Source organism: Caretta caretta, chromosome 6 (assembly GCF_965140235.1).
Source record: "Caretta caretta isolate rCarCar2 chromosome 6, rCarCar1.hap1, whole genome shotgun sequence".
NCBI classification, from domain to species: Eukaryota; Metazoa; Chordata; order Testudines; family Cheloniidae; genus Caretta; species Caretta caretta.
The window spans coordinates 71,555,696-71,574,096 of record NC_134211.1 but is presented as its reverse complement, the minus strand read 5'-3'; the positions used below and the strand labels follow the sequence as shown (position 1 = coordinate 71,574,096).

The window sequence follows — 18,401 nt, the reverse complement described above, 5'->3', positions numbered from 1 at the left end:
TTTCTGCCTCTTTCACTGCCTCCAGTCTGGTTAACTCCAGTTTGTGTTGTGCCTTGGTTTCTGTCATCCTAGCCTCTCTATTTTCAACTAACTTTACACCCGAGAGTTAGAAAGAAAACCACAAAACAAAACCAAAAAATCTGGCTTGTAAAATTTTGCTGTGTGGTAACATGATACCTATGTTCTCTGATAGTTATTCTCAGCCTACAGAAAAATCCTTTTAAAAAAAAAAACTAACACCTCTGTCTCCAGGCAAATAGACAAAAAACCCTCGAGCTGCTCTTAGCTTTAAAAAAAAAAAACCTCTTCAGGTCTGTGAAAAACCAGTTTATATAGTGAAACTTCAGTCTTGCTTAGCTATACCTTAACCAATCATTTTATTAACCTATCCTAACATATTGTAACAAAATTCTCTAACCAATCATATCCCACCACATTAATTAATTTTGCAAGGTGTAAATCAGTTATGTAACAGACAGAAACAATCAAAGAACCAGACAGAGATCATACATACACACAATAGAGAAAGGGCGACCATAAAAACAAAACAATAAAGAAATGGGGATTTCTCAACCACAACTATGGATAAGTGATTTCTTGCCAGACAGAACGCTGTCAAATTAAGTTTTCTTTAACCATCGTAAGATCTGGTTTTTTATCTAGTGATGTTGGGTGCTATTAGGACAGGATCGTCTTCTTAATAGCCTGATATTACTTTGTTTTAATGTAATGTAGATGAAATGTTAGGATGTGATTTCCTGCTTCTTAGCTAATGGCTGCTGCTCTCCTAATACAGCTGCAGACAAAGACTTTAGGCCTTACAATATGGCTGCAGGAAAAGGCCTTATCCTTACAGCACCATGCCTTCTGCTTATGTCCTTCACAGAATGTCACTGCGGTGCAGAAAAAAGAAGCTTAAAAGAAAAAGGATAAAGGCTTAAAAATTCTCATCTTAGTGGTCCTAATCCAGAGAATGAATGTAAAACAAGGAAAGCTGCTGTCACTAATAGTAGGACAATGGATTGAGGAAGGATCCCAATTCCTAAATCAGTGCAAGAAATATATAACAGAGGCTATTAATTTAGTTTTGGAAAAAGTGCTGCCCAAACATCTTGTTTCAATGGCTACAATATATTGTATTTTGTCAACAAAAGGTTGGGGAGCCAGGGTTTATAAGCATGAGGAGGACAGGATAATTCTAGTGAGAATTTAAACACTCTGCTGTATAAAGGCAGTAGAGTAAAAAGTGGGAGAGTCTAATCTGATGTTCTCCTATTGGCTGTTTTTCAGATCCGCTCACATGCTCATTTTGGGAATCTCTGTCAACGTACTGAAGGCAATGAATGCTGCCCAAGCTGGTCTCTGGGTAACTATATTGCTGTCCTTCACAACAGATCTTCTTGTTTGGAGATAACTCAAGCAGATGTCTCCCACACCCTGGCACTCCTCCGTTCCTGTGCCCCAGATTACCACAAAGGCATCCTTATTCCTTCTTGCATAGGTCCCAGGACTGGAAGAGAGAAACACTCTCAGTGTGCCAAAGTACCAGAAAAATGTACCCGGTTCAGTGGTATTTACCAGCTTCTTCACTTCTTGGTTGACAGAGACTTTCTCAGTCTTCAGACAATGGAATATCAAGTGCCATCACTGAAATACAGCCTGCTGTTTTTGCCTACAAAGAAAGGAGCATCTATGATGGAAATCTACCTGGACAACCTAGAGTCATGGGACCTGTTTGATAATTACACATCAATCACTGGAATGGACCTGGGTCTTAAAGAGAAACTATTCCAGCACTATCTTCTACTGGATACCATGTATCCAGTCCTGGCAATATTAGCCATTTTTCTAAGTATGACTTTTTATTTACGCTCAATCTTTATTACTTTTATGGTCCTTATGATTGTTGTCAGTTCTTTGATGATCTCCTTCTTCTTGTATAAAGTGGCCTTCAGATTCACCTACTTCCCTTTTGTAAACCTGACAGCAGTTGTCATTCTCAGTAGCATTTGCGCAAATCACACCTTTGTGTTTTTTGATCTCTGGAGCCTCAGCAAGAGCCAGAATCCTTCTGCAGGCCTCCTGCAGTGGATGAGCCAAACCATGCACCACTTTGGGTATCTCATGCTGGCGTCTTCCTTTACAACAGGTGCTGCTTTCTATGCTAGCTATATGAGCAATATAATTGCCATCTGCTGTTTTGCCATCTATATGGGCACCTGTGTGTTGGTGAATTTAGTATTCATGGTAACTTGGCTTCCATCTTCTGTTGTGTTGTATGAACGCTACATAGCAACAAACTGCATTTATAAACCAGAAGACTATTGGAACTATAGTGGGCATAAAAGAGTTATTTTCTCTCTCCATCATATACTCAGGGGTCTCCAGAATACCTTGTGTGAAACCTCCAAGCTGTTATTTGAGAAGATTCTTCCATGTGGTGTTATAAAGTTTCGTTACATTTGGATCTGCTGGTTTACAGCCTTGGCAATAGGGGGTGCCTACATTTCCTGTTTTAATCCTAAACTAAAACTCCCCAGTTTAGAGATGCCATCTGTCCAGATGTTTAGGTTAAGCCATCCCTTTGAGAGATATGATGCAGAATACTGTCACCAGTTCATGTTTGAGAGGCTGGAGCATGGAGAAGGACAACACATGCCCATCACTATAGTCTGGGGCATACTGCCTGTGGACAACGGGGATCATTTCAATCCTAAGAGCAATGGCACGCTGGTGAAAGATACCACATTTACAATCCAAAATCCTGAAGCTCAAAACTGGCTCTTGGAGTTCTGCCAAAAAGTGAAGAATCAAACTTTCTACTATTCTGATCTGGAGCAGAAATCTACAGTTTGTTTCATGGAGGAGTTTCACACGTGGATGGACAGTCGCCAGTGCTCCCAGCAAGATCACAGCTTCAATCTCTGCTGTAACCACTTCCCCTTCCCCTATGGAAGCGAAGTCTTCCTGCACTGCATCAAAATGATGATCATGGAACAAGGCAGAGATGGGGCTGAAACCTATGATTTGGGTCTTAGATTTGATGGAGAGGGAAACCTAATTGCCTTGGTGCTACAGTTTCAAACTATTTATCACTACAGCTTCAACTACAGCAAAGCCAAACAATTCTACAATGAAATTGGCCACTGGATAACAGAGGAAATGAAAACTGCCCCCATGGGGCTTCAGAATGGATGGTACACCAGTAAACTAGAGCTATATAATCTCCAGCACAGTCTTAGCACAGAGACAATGGTGGTCATAGGACTATCCATAACCATCTCTTTTGTGGTGCTGCTGCTCACCACCTGGAATGTTATTCTCAGCATATTCTCTGTTACAGCTATCACAGGCACTGTCCTGGTAACTGTTGGACTTTTGGTGCTGTTGGAATGGCAGCTCAATGCAGTGGAGTCTCTCTTCATTTCAGCAGCAGTAGGCCTCTCCACTGACTTTACAGTGAACTACTGTATTTCCTACCACTTGTGCCCACATTCTGATCGCCTGAGCCGAGTGGCCTTCTCTCTGAAGCAGATGAGCTGTGCCACTGCTATGGTGGCATCTGCTCTGTTTTCTGCAGGTATCATCATGCTGCCTGCCACAGTGCTGGCATACCGGAAGCTGGGGATATTCATAATGATGATCAAGTGTATCAGCTGTGGATTTGCCAGCTTCTTTTTTCAGTCTCTATGCTGCTTCTTTGGCCCAGAGAAGAACTGTGGTCAGATCCTTTGGCCTTGCACCTATGCCTTGAAGGACTATTCTGATGACTCCAGGCCAAATGGAAGCTTTAACTGTGGGGGAGAAGAGAAGCAGAACAGATTACGGAAGGTGCAAGAGTCTAACACTGCAAATGAACAGTATGAGCTCCAGCCCTTGGCCAGAAAACTTAGTGACAGTTTTGACAACAGCACTTCCACAAGCAAACTGTCTAATCGTCCTTCTGTCCTGTCTGAAGACATACAGCTCCAAGACAGCAGGTGTCCCAGAATAGGAATCCATCCTTCTCTTGAAACAGACAGACAGAATCTGCAGGAGACTCTAATGGACCACCGTGTAGATCTTTGTCAGTGTCCTGCCTTGCAAACATCTTCTCCTTACAAACATAGCAGCTCGGGAGCAGAAGCAGAAATTCATGGAGAGAGACTCTGCAGGGATTGTAGATGTCAAAAATATGGTCCAAAAGCCTGGGATGGATACATGCTGGATTATCTTTATTCAGCCAGCATGAAAGATGAAGGACAGTTAAATAAATCTCAGTGTTCTAGAGACACTGCTCAACAACAGTCAGATTATACCTCAGAAAATACTAATATCCCTGAAGCTGAAATTTACAAATTTCACAGAGGCCTTTGTTCTCATAGCAGTTCTTTCAATGTGCTCAATGTCTCAAGTGAGATCTCTCTCAGTGATTTTGAGCAGAGCATAAAACTTGCTGAGTCAGCCAGTTCTTGTCCCAATGTCTTAGATGTGTCTGATTCCTGCTGTGCAGCAGAGAGAGGTCACCTGAATGGGAAGAGAGACACCCTGAGGTTGGACCTGAGAGAGACCGTCTTTGACGTATCTCTACCAGCATCCCAGCAAAACAGCTCTTCTTGGAAAAACCGATTGGGATTAGGGAGTGAAGGTCCAGTTGTTTTACCAAACAGCCAACCAGACATGCCTGATGTTTGGATCAAACGATCCAGTGCACAAAATTCTGGTTACAGCAGCTGAAATCTCCAAGAAAGTAAAACTCAATTACAGAAGAAAACAGGAAATAAACCTCCTATTTACACTGTAAATATAAAATCTTTCCTCCCTTCCCTCTTTGAGCTAGGTATTTCAGCTGCAGAGATGCCTACATTTTCACTGAGTCAGCAAATCTGATATTAAAAAAAAATGAGGATTAGAGATGAATTTTAATGCAGTAAAAAAATGTTGACCATCCAGCAGCCCATGCCATATTCACATTTGTACTTTTTGACATTCCCTATAGTGATTAGATTTTGTTTTCCTGCCAAGTACAAGAAAGAAGGGGATAATGATTAGAGAGGTGACTCTCTCTAGATATTTAAAGAAATAAATCCCATGTAGAAAAATATCTATAATTGCTAATCATTGGAATCTGGCTAATGGCTGGAAAAAGAACTGTTTCCTGTTGAAGCAGATCTCTGTTTTTATTAGCAGTCCAGGTTTACAAATTTCCCCAAAGGAATTGTATTCAGATATTTGTTTAAATCTGTCCAGTGAGTGTTTTTCAACTGGTGTGATCTGTTACTCTTCAATGAGAAAACTATATAGTCCAGCCCCAAATATCTTTCTGATCAGGATTTCAGCTGGTTTCACTGGAGGGAACTCCTTCTGACACTGCTTCAGCGTGGGGTTTTCCTAGACAGAAAGCCATCTCCTTGTCCTCTGTGACTTGGGCAGCTTGTGTTTCATGTTCACAGCTAGTTTCTATCCCAGGCAAAAATGTAAAAATATTTTTAAAGTTGGCATATCTGCTGAATCTTGAATTTTACTTTTTTCTTTACCAGAAAAGACAAAAAAGAACCACGTCTTTATTTGTTACAATAAGAAAAAGCTTTCTAAAAGTCAGCATAAAAATAAATATTTATGACAAACTCTCCTGAACACCGTCATACCTTGTGCCTTTGCTATGAATATTGTGATTCATTTTCTTTATGTTGTACATGCCCAATGTGTTTTCCTATGGCATCAGCAAGAGAAAATTTGCACCTCTGAGCTTCCATCCATCAACATGCACACTGTAGCTATCTATTCATTCATATTAGCTATCTGGGAAACTCACCAAGGTTGGTTGGTGCAGGTTAGCAAGAGCTAAGAAATTCAAAAAAGCAAGAAATTCAAGTAGGAACACTGGACCTTCTGGTTTGTATTTAATATGGTTCAATTTTCCAACTTGATTTTATCTTATGGTTGCCTAGATCCCATATGGATGGCACCTACAACTTGCATTCAGCTCTACAGTAATAAATACAAAGAGTAACTTGAGAATACACGGTGACTTTGTTCTTCTATAAATTGGGACCTCATATTCATTGCAATGATTTGTAGCCCACATCTGAAAATGTCAGCAAATGTAAGTATTCCAGAAAGTCAATGACAGATTTTATAAATATCTCTTTATTGTGTGTGCCCATATCATTGTGCAAGTGGGATAAGTGTGTGCGGGGGTGGGGGAGGAGGAGAGGGGAGAATCCTCTGATTGAAATATAAAACTAAGGCCTAGTTCTGCAAGCTGATCTAAACTCGAGGATTTACACCTGCACAGATCAGCTTGCACAATTGGGGTGTAAGGGGAGAGCTGATTATGCAAAAACGTATCCTTTAGCAGTATCTACTAGTGCAAAATTACATAGCAATAAAGTTAATAACTAAATATAATATTTCAAATGACCCAGCAACAGTTCTGTGAGACCTCCCTGTGAGAGATATCTCTTATAATTGTAACAAAAGCCTGATAAAACTAGTAGCAGCAAGACTGGTCTTGGCTCAGTGGTGGAAAAATCAGTATCTCTGTGTTCTATCTCAGGCACGTGTCCTGCAAAGATTTACATACTTGCTTACCTTTAAAAACATAGCTCATTCTAATGGTATGCCAGAGTATGTGATATCCTTGAATAGAAAAGCTTATCTATCAGATTTGGGTAAAAGAAGGAAGACACAAACAAGATAAATATTTAGACATATGGATATGCCTTGTATTATATATTCAGAAAAATAAATAGCAGCAAAACCTAAAACTATCTATCTACCCTTCTTCAAATATTGAGGACAAGCTCTGAGTTCCAAAGGGCTTGTAGCTCTCTTAAAAGGCAAATAAGCTAAAGGATGTTTGGAAAAAAAGATTGGCTTGTTAAAAGAGAGAGAGAGAGAAAATATGAAATGTGTCTGAAAAATCTGATCAAGTTCTCATTTTTAAGTAGGGAGTTTTCAAAAATACAGTTATATGTCTGTTCTGTGACCTCTAAGCACACTTTTTTAGGGGCAACCAACAGCCACAATGCAATTTTGTGTGTGTTAAGAGTTTCCATTACAAACCATATAATTTAGGATTTTAGAAGTTTTAGAGTCCATAAAATGTGCTTCAGTCTTAATTGGTCAAATTCATGCCTTTATATTCATACCTATGATTAGTGTACCATTATTGCACAGTATTTGGGGACTCTGTATATCACTGTATCTGTTGAAATAATTTTAAAATAAATAGTTAAAAAACAGATGGCCACTGTTGTCACATATAGTAAACACTTGCGGCACTACTTCCCTTTAAGGGTCTTTCCCCCACATCAGTCCCTGTGACTAAAGCTTATCAGAAAGTTTTCATCAGAAGATTTTTGCTGGGAAAAGCTGTTTTTGACAAAGCTTTTTTTTCCCAAAAAATTGTATAATTTTTTATGAAATTTCCCATAAAAAATTTCAGTATGAAAAATTTCATTTTGGAAACATTTCTAAATTTTGTTTCAAATTTTATTTTTTCATTTGTATATTATTTGTATGTTATTTCCTAACATGTCAGCAGTAGTAGTTCACAATGTATTAATGTATATACCATATAGTAGTGCATATACATATTATGCACTACAGCTGACATGCATAATACATTAATTGAAATATTCTCTTGTGAAATCATTAAGGGCCGCTGTTTAGTACTGATCAAAGTGTTTCCTGCTTGTGTTAGAGTGATAAGACAGGTGAGGTAATATCTTTTATTGCAGGGTTCTCAACCTTTCCAGACTATTGTACCCCTTTCAGGAGTGTGAGTTGTCTTGTGTATCCAAAGTTTCACCAAACTTAAAAACTACTTGCTTACAAAATCAGACATAAAAAGACAAAAGTTTCACAGCGCACTATTACTGAAAAATTGCTTACTTTCTCATTTTTATCATATAATTATAAAATAAATAAATTGGAATACAAATATTGTACTTATATTTCAGTGTACATTATAGAGCAGTATAAATAATTGTCTATATGGAATTTTAGTTTGTACGGACTTTGCTAGTGATTTTTATGTAGCCTGTTGTAAAACTAGGCAAAGAGCTAGATGAATTACTGAGTGCCCTGGAAGACCTCTGTGTACCCCCACCAGTACAGCTACCCCTGATTGAGAACCAGTTTTATTGGACCAACTTCTGTGGTGAAAAAGTCAAGCTTTTGAGATACACAGAGCTCTTCTTCAGGTTCTGCTAGTGTTGTAAGGAAAGGTTGACATTCAAGTTATGCAGGAGTTACTATGCACACCTCTTAACACAGAATGAAATAATGTATACATAATGCAAAATAATACACAATTGAAAACATTACAGCTGAAATTCAAAATGTTGTGAAACTAACGTTTTCCACAAGGAACATTTTGAGAATATCCATTGTGAAGGAAACTGCAAAAATAGTAGGTTTTCTTCCTATTTGGAATGAAACCAAATTTCAAAATGCTCATTTTCCTGTGAAATGGAAACCCTAAGTTCGCAGCAGCTCTGCTCCTACCTCCGTGCAGCGACCCTTGAGCTGGTGGTGCACCGATACTAAGCAGGTTTCAGAGTAGCAGCCGTGTTAGTCTGTATCTGCAAAAAGAAAAGGAGTACTTGTGGCACCTTAGAGACTAACCAATTTATTTGAGCATGAGCTTTCCTGAGCTACAGCTCACTTCATCGGATGCATTCAGTGGAAATAGTCTCTAAGGTGCCACAAATCCTCCTTTTCTTTTTGCGATACTAACCCGTGACAGCGCTGCTAGCTCATTGGGAGCCCTACCAGGAATATTTCCGCCCATCCCCTACGAGTTACTAATTGCACTTTCCCACAAACCAAACAGGAGGGGACCCTCGCCTTGCTCCGCCTCTGAACAACCAGCTAGTCTGCCTATGCCTAGCTCCACTGCTGGGGCACGACAACCCCCCCCGCAGCACCGGTCACACGAGGGCTGGGGGGCGAGACAGGCTTCCACGCTGCCAGCGCTCACGGGGACGGGAGGTACTGCAAGTCTGGTCGGTCTGCAGCTGGGCGAGAGGCCGGGCAGAGCTGGGGGGGGGGCACCCCGCTGCGCCCGAGGCTCCCTCGCAGCCGCAGGGTAGCCCAGAGCAGGAAAGCCGCCGCCGCCCCCCAAGCCATAACGCAGCATCGCGGCGCTCCGGTCGCCGCCGCGCAGCCCCCTGGAGGGTAGGAGGCTCCGCGCCGCCCACCCTCCCCGCCCGAGGGAGACTCCCCGCCCGAGGGGGCACGTGCGCGCGGACACGTTCCCCGCGCCTCCGACTTGGCCGCCCCAGCTCAGGGCGGTGAATTCGGTGGGGGCTTCACTTTCCCCACTGCGCATGTGCAAACGCCACCCGCCGGCTTTGCGCCTGCGCGGCCTCTTCGCCCCGCCCTTCCGTCGCCGTTCCCACTTTCAAACGGCAGCGGGAACAGCGCCCACCCAGATAAGTGCCTGTCGCCGTCACCTTTCTCTGTCCCGTGAGCGGCACCCGGTCCGGGGCGCCCCCGTTCCGGCTCTGTGCAGCGCGCGGGACGGGTCCGGCCCGGCTGTCGGGCGGGGGTGGGGAGGCGCTTTCCTAGGGTCCGACACGCGCGGGCTGGTGGGCGCGTCCGTGGAACCGGCTTCGGTTCCAAAGCGAACCGGTCGGAGCGGCCGCGCTGTTCCCGCGGGCCTGGCCGAGCCCTGCGCGACGTCCCCTGGGTCTTTCAAACGCCGCTCGCTGGGCCGCTGTGCGAGACTCCCTACCTGCCGGGGCCCTGCTAAGTGTGTGTGTGTGTCCCGCCGGGGACCGGCGCGCGGGGACCCCTCTCCCGTCCTCGCCCCGCTGGAAGAGCCTGCGGGGCGTTGATCGGCGCTTCCTTCCCGTGTAGCCCTTGGCGTCCAGGCGCGCGGCGGCTCGCGCGGCGGGGACCGGCAGGCCATGGAGAGCGAGCATTCCAGGATCCCGGTCTACAGCTTCCATCCGCCCACAGCCCTCTCCCGCAGCGTCCCCGCAGGTCAGTGACCCTGCGGGCGTGTTGCAGCTTCAGGCTGGTCACAGCACTGCGGCTAATCGTCCTCTCTCTCCCTTCCTTCCTTCCTTCGAGTAAGGCTGGGAGACCAGCACCTTTTGAGCAGCAGCGAAGTATTATTGCCTACTTCGGAATACATGTGGTCTCTTATATTGTGAAACGTTCATACGTTACACTTTCCAAGACTCCTCTTTTTCATTAGCTGAGCACCTGTTTGTGTCTCAAAACCAGTTGAATTTTTGCAAAATAGGGAGAGGGTGTGCTAGAAGAGTCAATTTTTATTTTATTATTAATTATCATTATTATCACTGCAAAGTTGGTTGGTGGGAAAGAACACAACCCCTTGCATTTTTAGGAGTAAAGGAGCCCAGGGATACTTGACTTCTAGAAGGCTGATGAGAGATGGCTTTGAGGAGTTTTTGGATTCAGAAGGTGACCTAGGTCTTAATTTTCTAGAGTATTAACTTTGCCCTCTAAAGAATCCGGGATAAATGCTCATCAATATCTTTTAGTACAAAGGTTCTCAAACTGTGGTCCGCGAGCTGCAGATAGTTCCCCCTAAGGTGTGTGCCTGGGTGGTCACACACAAGAGAATGAATGGCCACCCACCTAATTAGTGGTTTCAGAGTAGCAGCCGTGTTAGTCTGTATTCGCAAAAAGAAAAGGAGTACTTGTGGCACCTTAGCGACTAACAAATTTATTTGAGCATAAGCTTTCGTGAGCTACAGCCCACTTCATCGATGTAGCTGTAGCTCACAAAAGCTTATGCTCAAATAAATTTGTTAGTCGCTAAGGTGCCACAAGTACTCCTTTTCTTTTTGCCACCTAATTAGTGGAGCTGCTCAGGCGTGGCTCCACTAATTGGGTGCCTGGACCCTGGAGAAGACACATGTAAGGTGAGGTGGTGGCCTTGGGGGGGAATAGGGGATAGGTGGGAGGGGGAAGTGGGGTGAGAAGAGGGGGTAGGGGGAATTGGGGACGTGCAGGGCTGCGGTGGCCAGAGAAAGGCAACTTTCCCCAGCACCAGGGCTGTCGGGGAGAGACTGCCCTCCTTCCCAGCCTCAACTCTGTGGGAGCTGCCTTGGCCAGGGAGAGACACCCCACGCCCCCCAGCCCTAGCCTGGGGGCTGCCATGGCGGGGGAGAGAGGGCACATCCATCGTATTAGAAAGGTAGGACTATTGATATTAAAATATGAGTTGTGTGCTCTTATTTTTAGAACAAAAATGTTTACTATTAAGGTGTTTTTTATTTTTTTTATATATATATTTAAAAAAACACTTTTATCCAAAGCGCTTTACAATAGTTAGCTAAAATGGTACAAACAACATTTGGAAAGATCATTAAGTGGTCCACCAAGACCTTCAGCAACTTTCAAGTGGTCTACGGGGAAAAAAAGTTTGAGAACCACTGTTTTAGTAAAACCATGAGTATCACTGTTTTAATTTGCAGAATGGTTTTAATCTTACTAATAACTACTATAGTTCATCCAATATTAAACCCTGTAATTATTTTACAACCTTAACTATAACAGTGATAAATAGAAAACTCTTAGCATGCCATCCTCATGTGTTCATAACCTCTTGAAACTTGTATTTTGGGCAGAAACGCTCCATGCTTGGCCTCCTAGGCTTGTCTTCATTCCCTGTGTTTTTAATGTGTTTGTGAGATAACAAATGTGTGTTAACTATCTCTGTAAAAACATAGTGGAGCCAAGACATGATAGTTTTGCTACTGGATTAACTAGGTGAGATCAGTCCCAGGAGGGCATATAGTGCTGACCTCACACATCTGCTTTGGATTTTACAGCAAGATAGCTATCACACATTTGTTATCTCACTGTTCTTTTTTTAAAATCGGTTTGCATCATTGCTGAGCTTTTTCAAAAATTATCCTACTGTTGGTCTAGTAGTGGTGCAACTCCACCAGTGCTAGCAATGCTGGTAGGGCGAGTGTAAGCCAGGTAAAGTCATCTTAACCGCAGTTATGCCTAACTTTGCTCAGAGGATGTCAAAACAATACGATGGCCAAAACCCATGTGGCTACTCTACACTAATGCTCCTATTGCTAGCCTGTCGCTGAACTTCCAAAACTGCTTGGTGTGAACAAGGCCCTACATAATTAGTGGAAATATCAGATGTTAAAGAGTGGCCAGATCATCATGACACACAGTCAGTCTGTATATTCAGAGAACAAGCTTTCTCATGACTTTGTGTGACTTTCATCTCAATGTTAGAAGTCTGTAGTTGCTTAAGCAATGTCAAATTAAATCTTCTAACCCTAAAATTTTTAAATCGCTCTGTTCTTCATTCAACACTGAACAACTTTGGCTATCAAAGCAGTGTTCATGTATCTGTCTGATGTTGAAATGACTGTCTGTGTCATTAAACCTGGGTGTCAAGCCATCCGATCCACTGCTGGAATGGTAAACCACATTCTAAAACTGCTTATTGTAGCCCATCCAGGGCTTAAGTAACACAAATTTTTTCATTCTGAGCCTGTATTCTGTTCAGGATTTGGAGACTGTAGGGATGGGGTGAGGCATGCTACTTAGTCATTGTTACTTCACATCTTGTTAGAGTGACATGTTAACATGCAAGTGATTCCTCTGAAGTTCAAGATTTCCTAATGTAAAATTTGGAGGACTTTTTGCTCTTGTTAATTCCTCGCATTGTTCGGTGACACTTGTATCTTGTTGCAGATATACAGACACCATTTCCATCGAAGAAACAGCGTATCAACAAAACAGTTGAGCCAGAATTCAGCAAAGATCCCAATTTCACTTTTAGCTCAAATGTTCCAGAGGATGGTGTCTTCAAAGCCAAAAACCAAGGGTAAATAGAAAGTACATGCACTGACAAACTTCAGGTTTTTAGTAATCTAAAAATTCCAAAAGGTACTCCAGTCAATAGCAAAAAATACGCCTAGAAAATCAGGCTTTTGTTAAAGTGATAGTTGGTTTGGCAAAATTACTACACGCTTTGATGATAATAATGATACTTCTACCATTTTAGTCTCTGTAGGTCTACCAAGAAAGCAGAGCCTCTTTCTAAAAAGACAGCAACAACTGCACGAGGGTAAGTTGGTGCAAAAAAACTTCTCTCAAATAGTACTATTAGCTGCTCTGATGAGGCCCAGTCTTGTATGGCAATGAACAGTATGGTCTAATTCATGTGCTGATGGCCAACCATCAACTCTGGCTACATGGAGCCCAAAACACTCTAGTATTAGTTCAGTGCACACTCCATCTTTCAAGAGAGAAAGCTACACTACTGCAGGTGCACTGAACGCTGGCTGACGCTTCCCTGGCTGAAGCATGTCTTAACCATGTTTAGCTGAATACTAACCATAAATTGGCATCTGTTAAATCCTCGATGATGTGTCACTCTCTACAGACCTCTGAGCCGATACAGATTGGAGACAGAGCTAAAGACGAAGAACCAGTTGTTGGAAATAGCCAAACAACAACTGCACTCAAAGCTGGCAGGAGCACAGGTAAAAAGCGGTGCTTGGCTGATCATCTTGTTAAAAGATTATCTGGTAATACTTTTATGAGCTGTGTGGGGAATAATGCTGTGGCTCATTGAGTCCAAATAAGATCTCTTCTGTTCCCATGTACCACACTCCCAATTTACTTGTTTAAAGTTGTGACTGAAGCCTGCTATTAGGTCTAGTATGTGATACAAGGCAACGAGTTTGTCAAGATTCAGGGCTAGCTGCACCTCTGTCTCCTCTTGATCTTTCTAGCTTTTAGGCCTTGACCTTTCACACCTCAGGCAAAATCATGTGATTCTTCTATTCTTAGACCAGGCCCTATACTACAGTACCAAGTGTGACTGCTCAACAGATCCAACTGGATTTGGGTACCTGCAGTTCTTCCCTTCAGGAGCTGTGACCAGTGGTGAACACAGTGACACAAAACAGCTTTTTTTAAAAGTATTCTTGAATCTGAACAGTGGGAACACAGCATAAGAATACTCCTGGGGGCATTCTGTGCCAAAAAAGTAAAAATTCCACACACGATATTTTAAAATTCTGCAAATTTTATTTGTCAAAATAACACTACCTAATCATGCCAGTTTCAATTATTTTGGTAATTTATTTCAAAATATCTGTCAGCAAGTATGTTTGTAACAATACAACATACATACATACACGCAAATTCCCCCAGGAGTAGAATTAAGGAAACCTCTGTGACAACCCAGTGTCCTGTTTCTCTGCCCCTTCACACCCCAGAGCGCAGCTGGAGGGCCAGACACCCACAACCCCTCCCCTCCCCGAGCCCAGCTGCAGGGCCCCCCCCCTTGCTAAGATACCCCCTCTTATCTGCCCCTCTCCCCTCCAGAGCCCAGGGATCTAGTGGGAGAAACAGCATGATGCTAGGTCCCAGGCTTGTGCAGAATTTCCTGCGTGCCACTGTCTCCTTCCCTCAGGGCATGTGGGGAACTGCAGCTCCCTCCCCTGCCCCCCAGCCGTTTCTTCTATGTGTGAACTGGGCTCTGCTGGGTCCAGTGGCTCCTACTGGCAGCCAGCAGCTCTGCAGCCCATTTCGGGGGGGTGGGGGGGGCAGGGCAGAATTCTGTGCACAAAACGTTTCTGCGAAATCCTGCATGACGCAGAATTCCCCCAGGAGTAAAATAACATTTTAATTATTAAATTATTAAAACAAAAGTCTAGCTTTTTACCTAAAAGCTCAAGTAGGCCTATATTACCCTAGACCCCTTCAGGAGCAGTCTGTTGCCTACACTCAATAGTTTCTGCTTCAGTCTCTTCCTCTTACCCCTTAACATTCTGACTTCCTCCACAGCATGGCCAGGTCTACACTTTAAACTCTTGTCAGCAAAGCTATGTCAGAGTTATGAAGAGCTATGCCAGCAACAATCCGTAGTGCAGATGCAGTTGCACCAGCAAAACTGGGCTTTTGCTGGTATAGCTTATTCTCTGTGGGGCAGAGGGCAGTGCTTGAGTAAGCTATACCAGCAAAAGTGTGGTTTTACGGGTATAAGCTGTGTCTATACTAGGAATGCTTTGCTAGTAAAATATGCTGGTATAGCTATACTAGCCAAGCGCTCCTACTGTATACCTGGTCTGTGTCTCTAAACCCTTCTGAGGTTTTGCTCTCTCATTGGACTGAGACATTCCTGGATAAACCTATTTTAGCAAGTCAATAGGGGGTCTAGCCAGCACTCCAGGACAAATAACTCCAGTACTGTCCATCAAGAGGGGCTGTTCAAGATTTACTGTCCCCTCCCTCCTCTTCCCCCCCCATTTGGAGTGCATTTCATTAGCAACATTGTTAGGAATTAATACAACATATGCTTACATTAATTGAGTCCAGAGATAGTATTAAATTATTACAGGCAGCTCCAAATCTGTCAGTATTAAAAAGTGGTGAGAACTAAATCAGTGTCCAAGAACTTATCTCCAATACATTGGGAGCAGGTATGGCTGCGAATTAGGAAGAAGTTGGGAGGAAACAGGAAGAATCTTTTTAGGGGCTCTATTGACTTCTAACTTGTGTGGTACTGATAGGGCACTATAAAAGACTTGAGAGAAAAGAATGAAGTCCTGGAAGAAGAAGTTCAAAAGCTGAAGAAATTTCAAGAAAACTGCATGGTGATTTTAGAAAGCAGAAATATTGATCCAGGTAAGGACTAACTATTTCAGTTCTAAGCATAAGGTGGGGAGTTAGCCCCCATCTCCTCCCATTATGATAATTGGTACCCTGATTCTTCAGGTGTGACCTTTTTGTTGTAACAAAGGAGCTCATGTGACATTCATGCTTGACTTCAGGTTTTGGCAAACAGCAACAGCACTAATCACTCTGCGCTGAAAGGGAGAAGTTGTTCTATCTGGCTCTCTGCTTACTACAGAAGAACCAGACTCATAACTTCCCAGAATACTTGATTTGCTCTTAATGTAGATTTAGAGGCTGATTCTGCAGTGAAGTGACTTAATACTGTGGGTGAAGGTGAGGTCTAAAAGCTAGTGGGGAATCGTTTGGGTAACTACTAAAGAAGCTTATGAAAGTATTTATAAACCAGTTACAGGCAATGAAATCTTGGAGGAAGAAGATACAAAGGAGTGTCAGAAGCAGACAATGGTGAGAACTTTTGAGTGGAATTGGGTTACAGATTTTTGTTTACTAGAAGTTTAAATTGATAATAGAGGCAATTGCTGTGTGGTGCAGAACCTGGATAAACTAAATGCTTTGGGCTTTTCTTCAGTTGCTGACAGAGAAGCTTAAAGAAGAACTGAGACTATTCAGCCAAATGGCTGCAAAACAGGAAGAGCTTCTGGTAAGACACCCTTTTCCTTCAGAAAACCACAGAGATTCAGTTGCCTGGTTTGGGATGAAGTTCTGGTTTCCTGGGTTCTCTTCAAGCAGACCAATGTACTGTAGCAGGCTTACTACCTTGCCTCCTGTCTTCTGTTGTAAATATGCATGTAATAAGGACATTCTAGGTGGTATTAAGTTCCCAAAGTAATGGGAAGGGATTACAGCTAAAATCAGTCACGTCACTGAAATTAACAGCCAGCTTAATTTGGAAGATCCAGTATAATCAAAGATAATCAGGATTAAGTATAGTCAGAACTGGAATGAGAGGCCTCCAAAAGAGAATGAAGGGCGCACCAGGAAGCTAGTGATTCTGAAAATAGCAATGAGCCAATGTTGCAGAATTGTTGGAAAGGGTGGCGGCAATGTTCTGGAAGTGCAAATTTACGTATCTACTGAGAAGTTCCTGCTACTTAGGGTCACTAAAGATCTCAAGATCCTATTCACAACAGATGAAGCATTATCCTTCATGGGAGGAAAGATGGTCCAGTAGTTAGGGCACTAGCCTGGAACTCAGACTTAGGTCCAACTCTCTGCCGTGCCACAGATTTCTTATGTGACCTTGGGCATGTCATCTGGTCTTTACCTTACTTTCCAATCTCTACAACAGGGGTGGCCATCCTGTGGCTTCGGAGCCACATGCAGCTCTTCAGAGGTTAATATGCGGCTCCTTGCATAGGTGCTGACTCCGAGGCTGGAGCTACAGATGCTAACTTTCCAATATAGCTGATTGGCAGGGCTGCCAGTGGGTCGGAGGTGCTGGGAGCTGGAGGGGGTAGCGGATAGGGGGTGCTGACCTATTACTGTGGCTCTTTGGCAATGTTCATTGGTAAATTCTGGTTCCTTCTCAGGCTCAGGTTGGCCACCCCTGCTCTACAACAAGGAGTACAGTACTTGCCTACCTCATGGAGGTCTTAAAAATAAATTTGGTTGCCAAGTGCTCAAATGCTACAATAATGCCCATATAACTACCCCAGGTAGCATCCTAGTCAAATTTCAGCTACCTATGCATTAGTGTTTCAGAAGTGGCTCTTCAGGGTGAGAACTCCTACTATGCCACTAGCATGGTAAATTCAGAATACCCAAGATTCCTTAAACTGTGGTCTTTACTGAATTAACTTTGATTCAGCTGGATGTAGCCAAAAAACAATACTTAACTGTACTCTCACATGATCAGCAGGAGTTTTGAAGTTACCAAGGGCTGGTCTTGAACAGGATGTCTTAGTAAGAAATTGGTGCTTTGGGGTAAGGGGCTGAAGCAAAGTGGTCTTCCTGGTGTGGCTTGACTTACAAAAAAGCCATGTGCTTTTAGCTCTGCTGCCTCTGTGGAGTCATACATACTGTATTTGTAACAGTCCCTACTGTGCACTAACTTGCTCTTTCCATATAGACAGCAACAGCTATGTGGAAACTGGCAGAGAATGATAGAAACAATTTCCTGGAGAAGCAGCTATCCTTTCAGAAAGAAACAGAAGAGTATGCTGCCACTGTTGATCAGGTGGAGCTCCTCTTGGACACATGAGGAGTAAGGACTAATCCTTGTGTCATGTTTGTGCCCTTATCAGCTTCTCATGACACATGTGGCTCTGATCCAGGAGCATCGTTTACTGTCAACAACGGAATTAAAGGTTACTCATGGGTCACAGAGTACACCAAAGCCCCTTTTTAAGAGGACTGATAAACCTAAAAGAGATGTATTAAAGTCATTCCACCATAGAGGTTCCCCTTCATAACATAAATATATATAACTTTTTTTTTACTCTTTTGTAATTTTTTTTTTACAGACAAACCTTTCCAGCTTTGACTTTACCTGTATTGCTTAAATCAATTTTACAGTTTCAAATATGTCATCTCTATGGGGAAAATAACCCTGTTTTTTAGGCTTGTTTTAATGCCTGCTTCTGTTGTTCAACTGTACTTTCATATTTCTAGTAAATGACTTATTACCTCCAACTCCGGTGGTAGTTTACTCCACTTAATCCATCATCACTTTTCCCAAACTGCTGTTCTTGCTCTTCTAGCTGAGTTCCAGCCCTTCCCCTTCCCTTTCCCCTTCCCCTTCCGCATCCCTGGCT

At 43.0% G+C, this 18,401-nt stretch overlaps 2 protein-coding genes across 4 annotated transcripts in view; both read left to right on the top strand.

Moving 5' to 3' along the window:
- The window catches only part of DISP2 (dispatched RND transporter family member 2), a 38,640-nt gene extending 31,414 nt beyond the window's left edge, over positions 1 to 7,226 (top strand). For both annotated transcript variants that reach the window (XM_048852777.2, XM_048852778.2), the window contains one exon: positions 1,291 to 7,226. In XM_048852777.2, coding sequence (XP_048708734.1) covers positions 1,291 to 4,716 — 3,426 coding nt within the window. In that variant the 3' untranslated portion in view covers positions 4,717 to 7,226. The remainder of the gene's footprint in view (positions 1 to 1,290) is intronic.
- A 1,618-nt stretch (positions 7,227 to 8,844) lies between these two features.
- Positions 8,845 to 18,279, top strand: KNSTRN (kinetochore localized astrin (SPAG5) binding protein). 2 transcript variants are annotated; one of them, XM_048852781.2, is made up of 9 exons: positions 8,847 to 8,979; positions 9,850 to 9,975; positions 12,691 to 12,823; positions 13,004 to 13,066; positions 13,385 to 13,484; positions 15,522 to 15,636; positions 16,034 to 16,092; positions 16,217 to 16,288; positions 17,717 to 18,279. In XM_048852781.2, the coding sequence occupies exons 1-9, from the start codon at positions 8,871 to 8,873 to the stop codon at positions 17,846 to 17,848; spliced, it is 909 nt and encodes a 302-aa protein (XP_048708738.2). In that variant the 5' UTR covers positions 8,847 to 8,870; the 3' UTR covers positions 17,849 to 18,279. The 2 variants fall into 2 exon arrangements, with proteins under 2 accessions (XP_048708739.2, XP_048708738.2); XM_048852782.2 differs by lacking the exon at positions 9,850 to 9,975 and having other exon boundaries at positions 8,845 to 8,979.
- Positions 18,280 to 18,401: the final 122 nt, after the last annotated feature.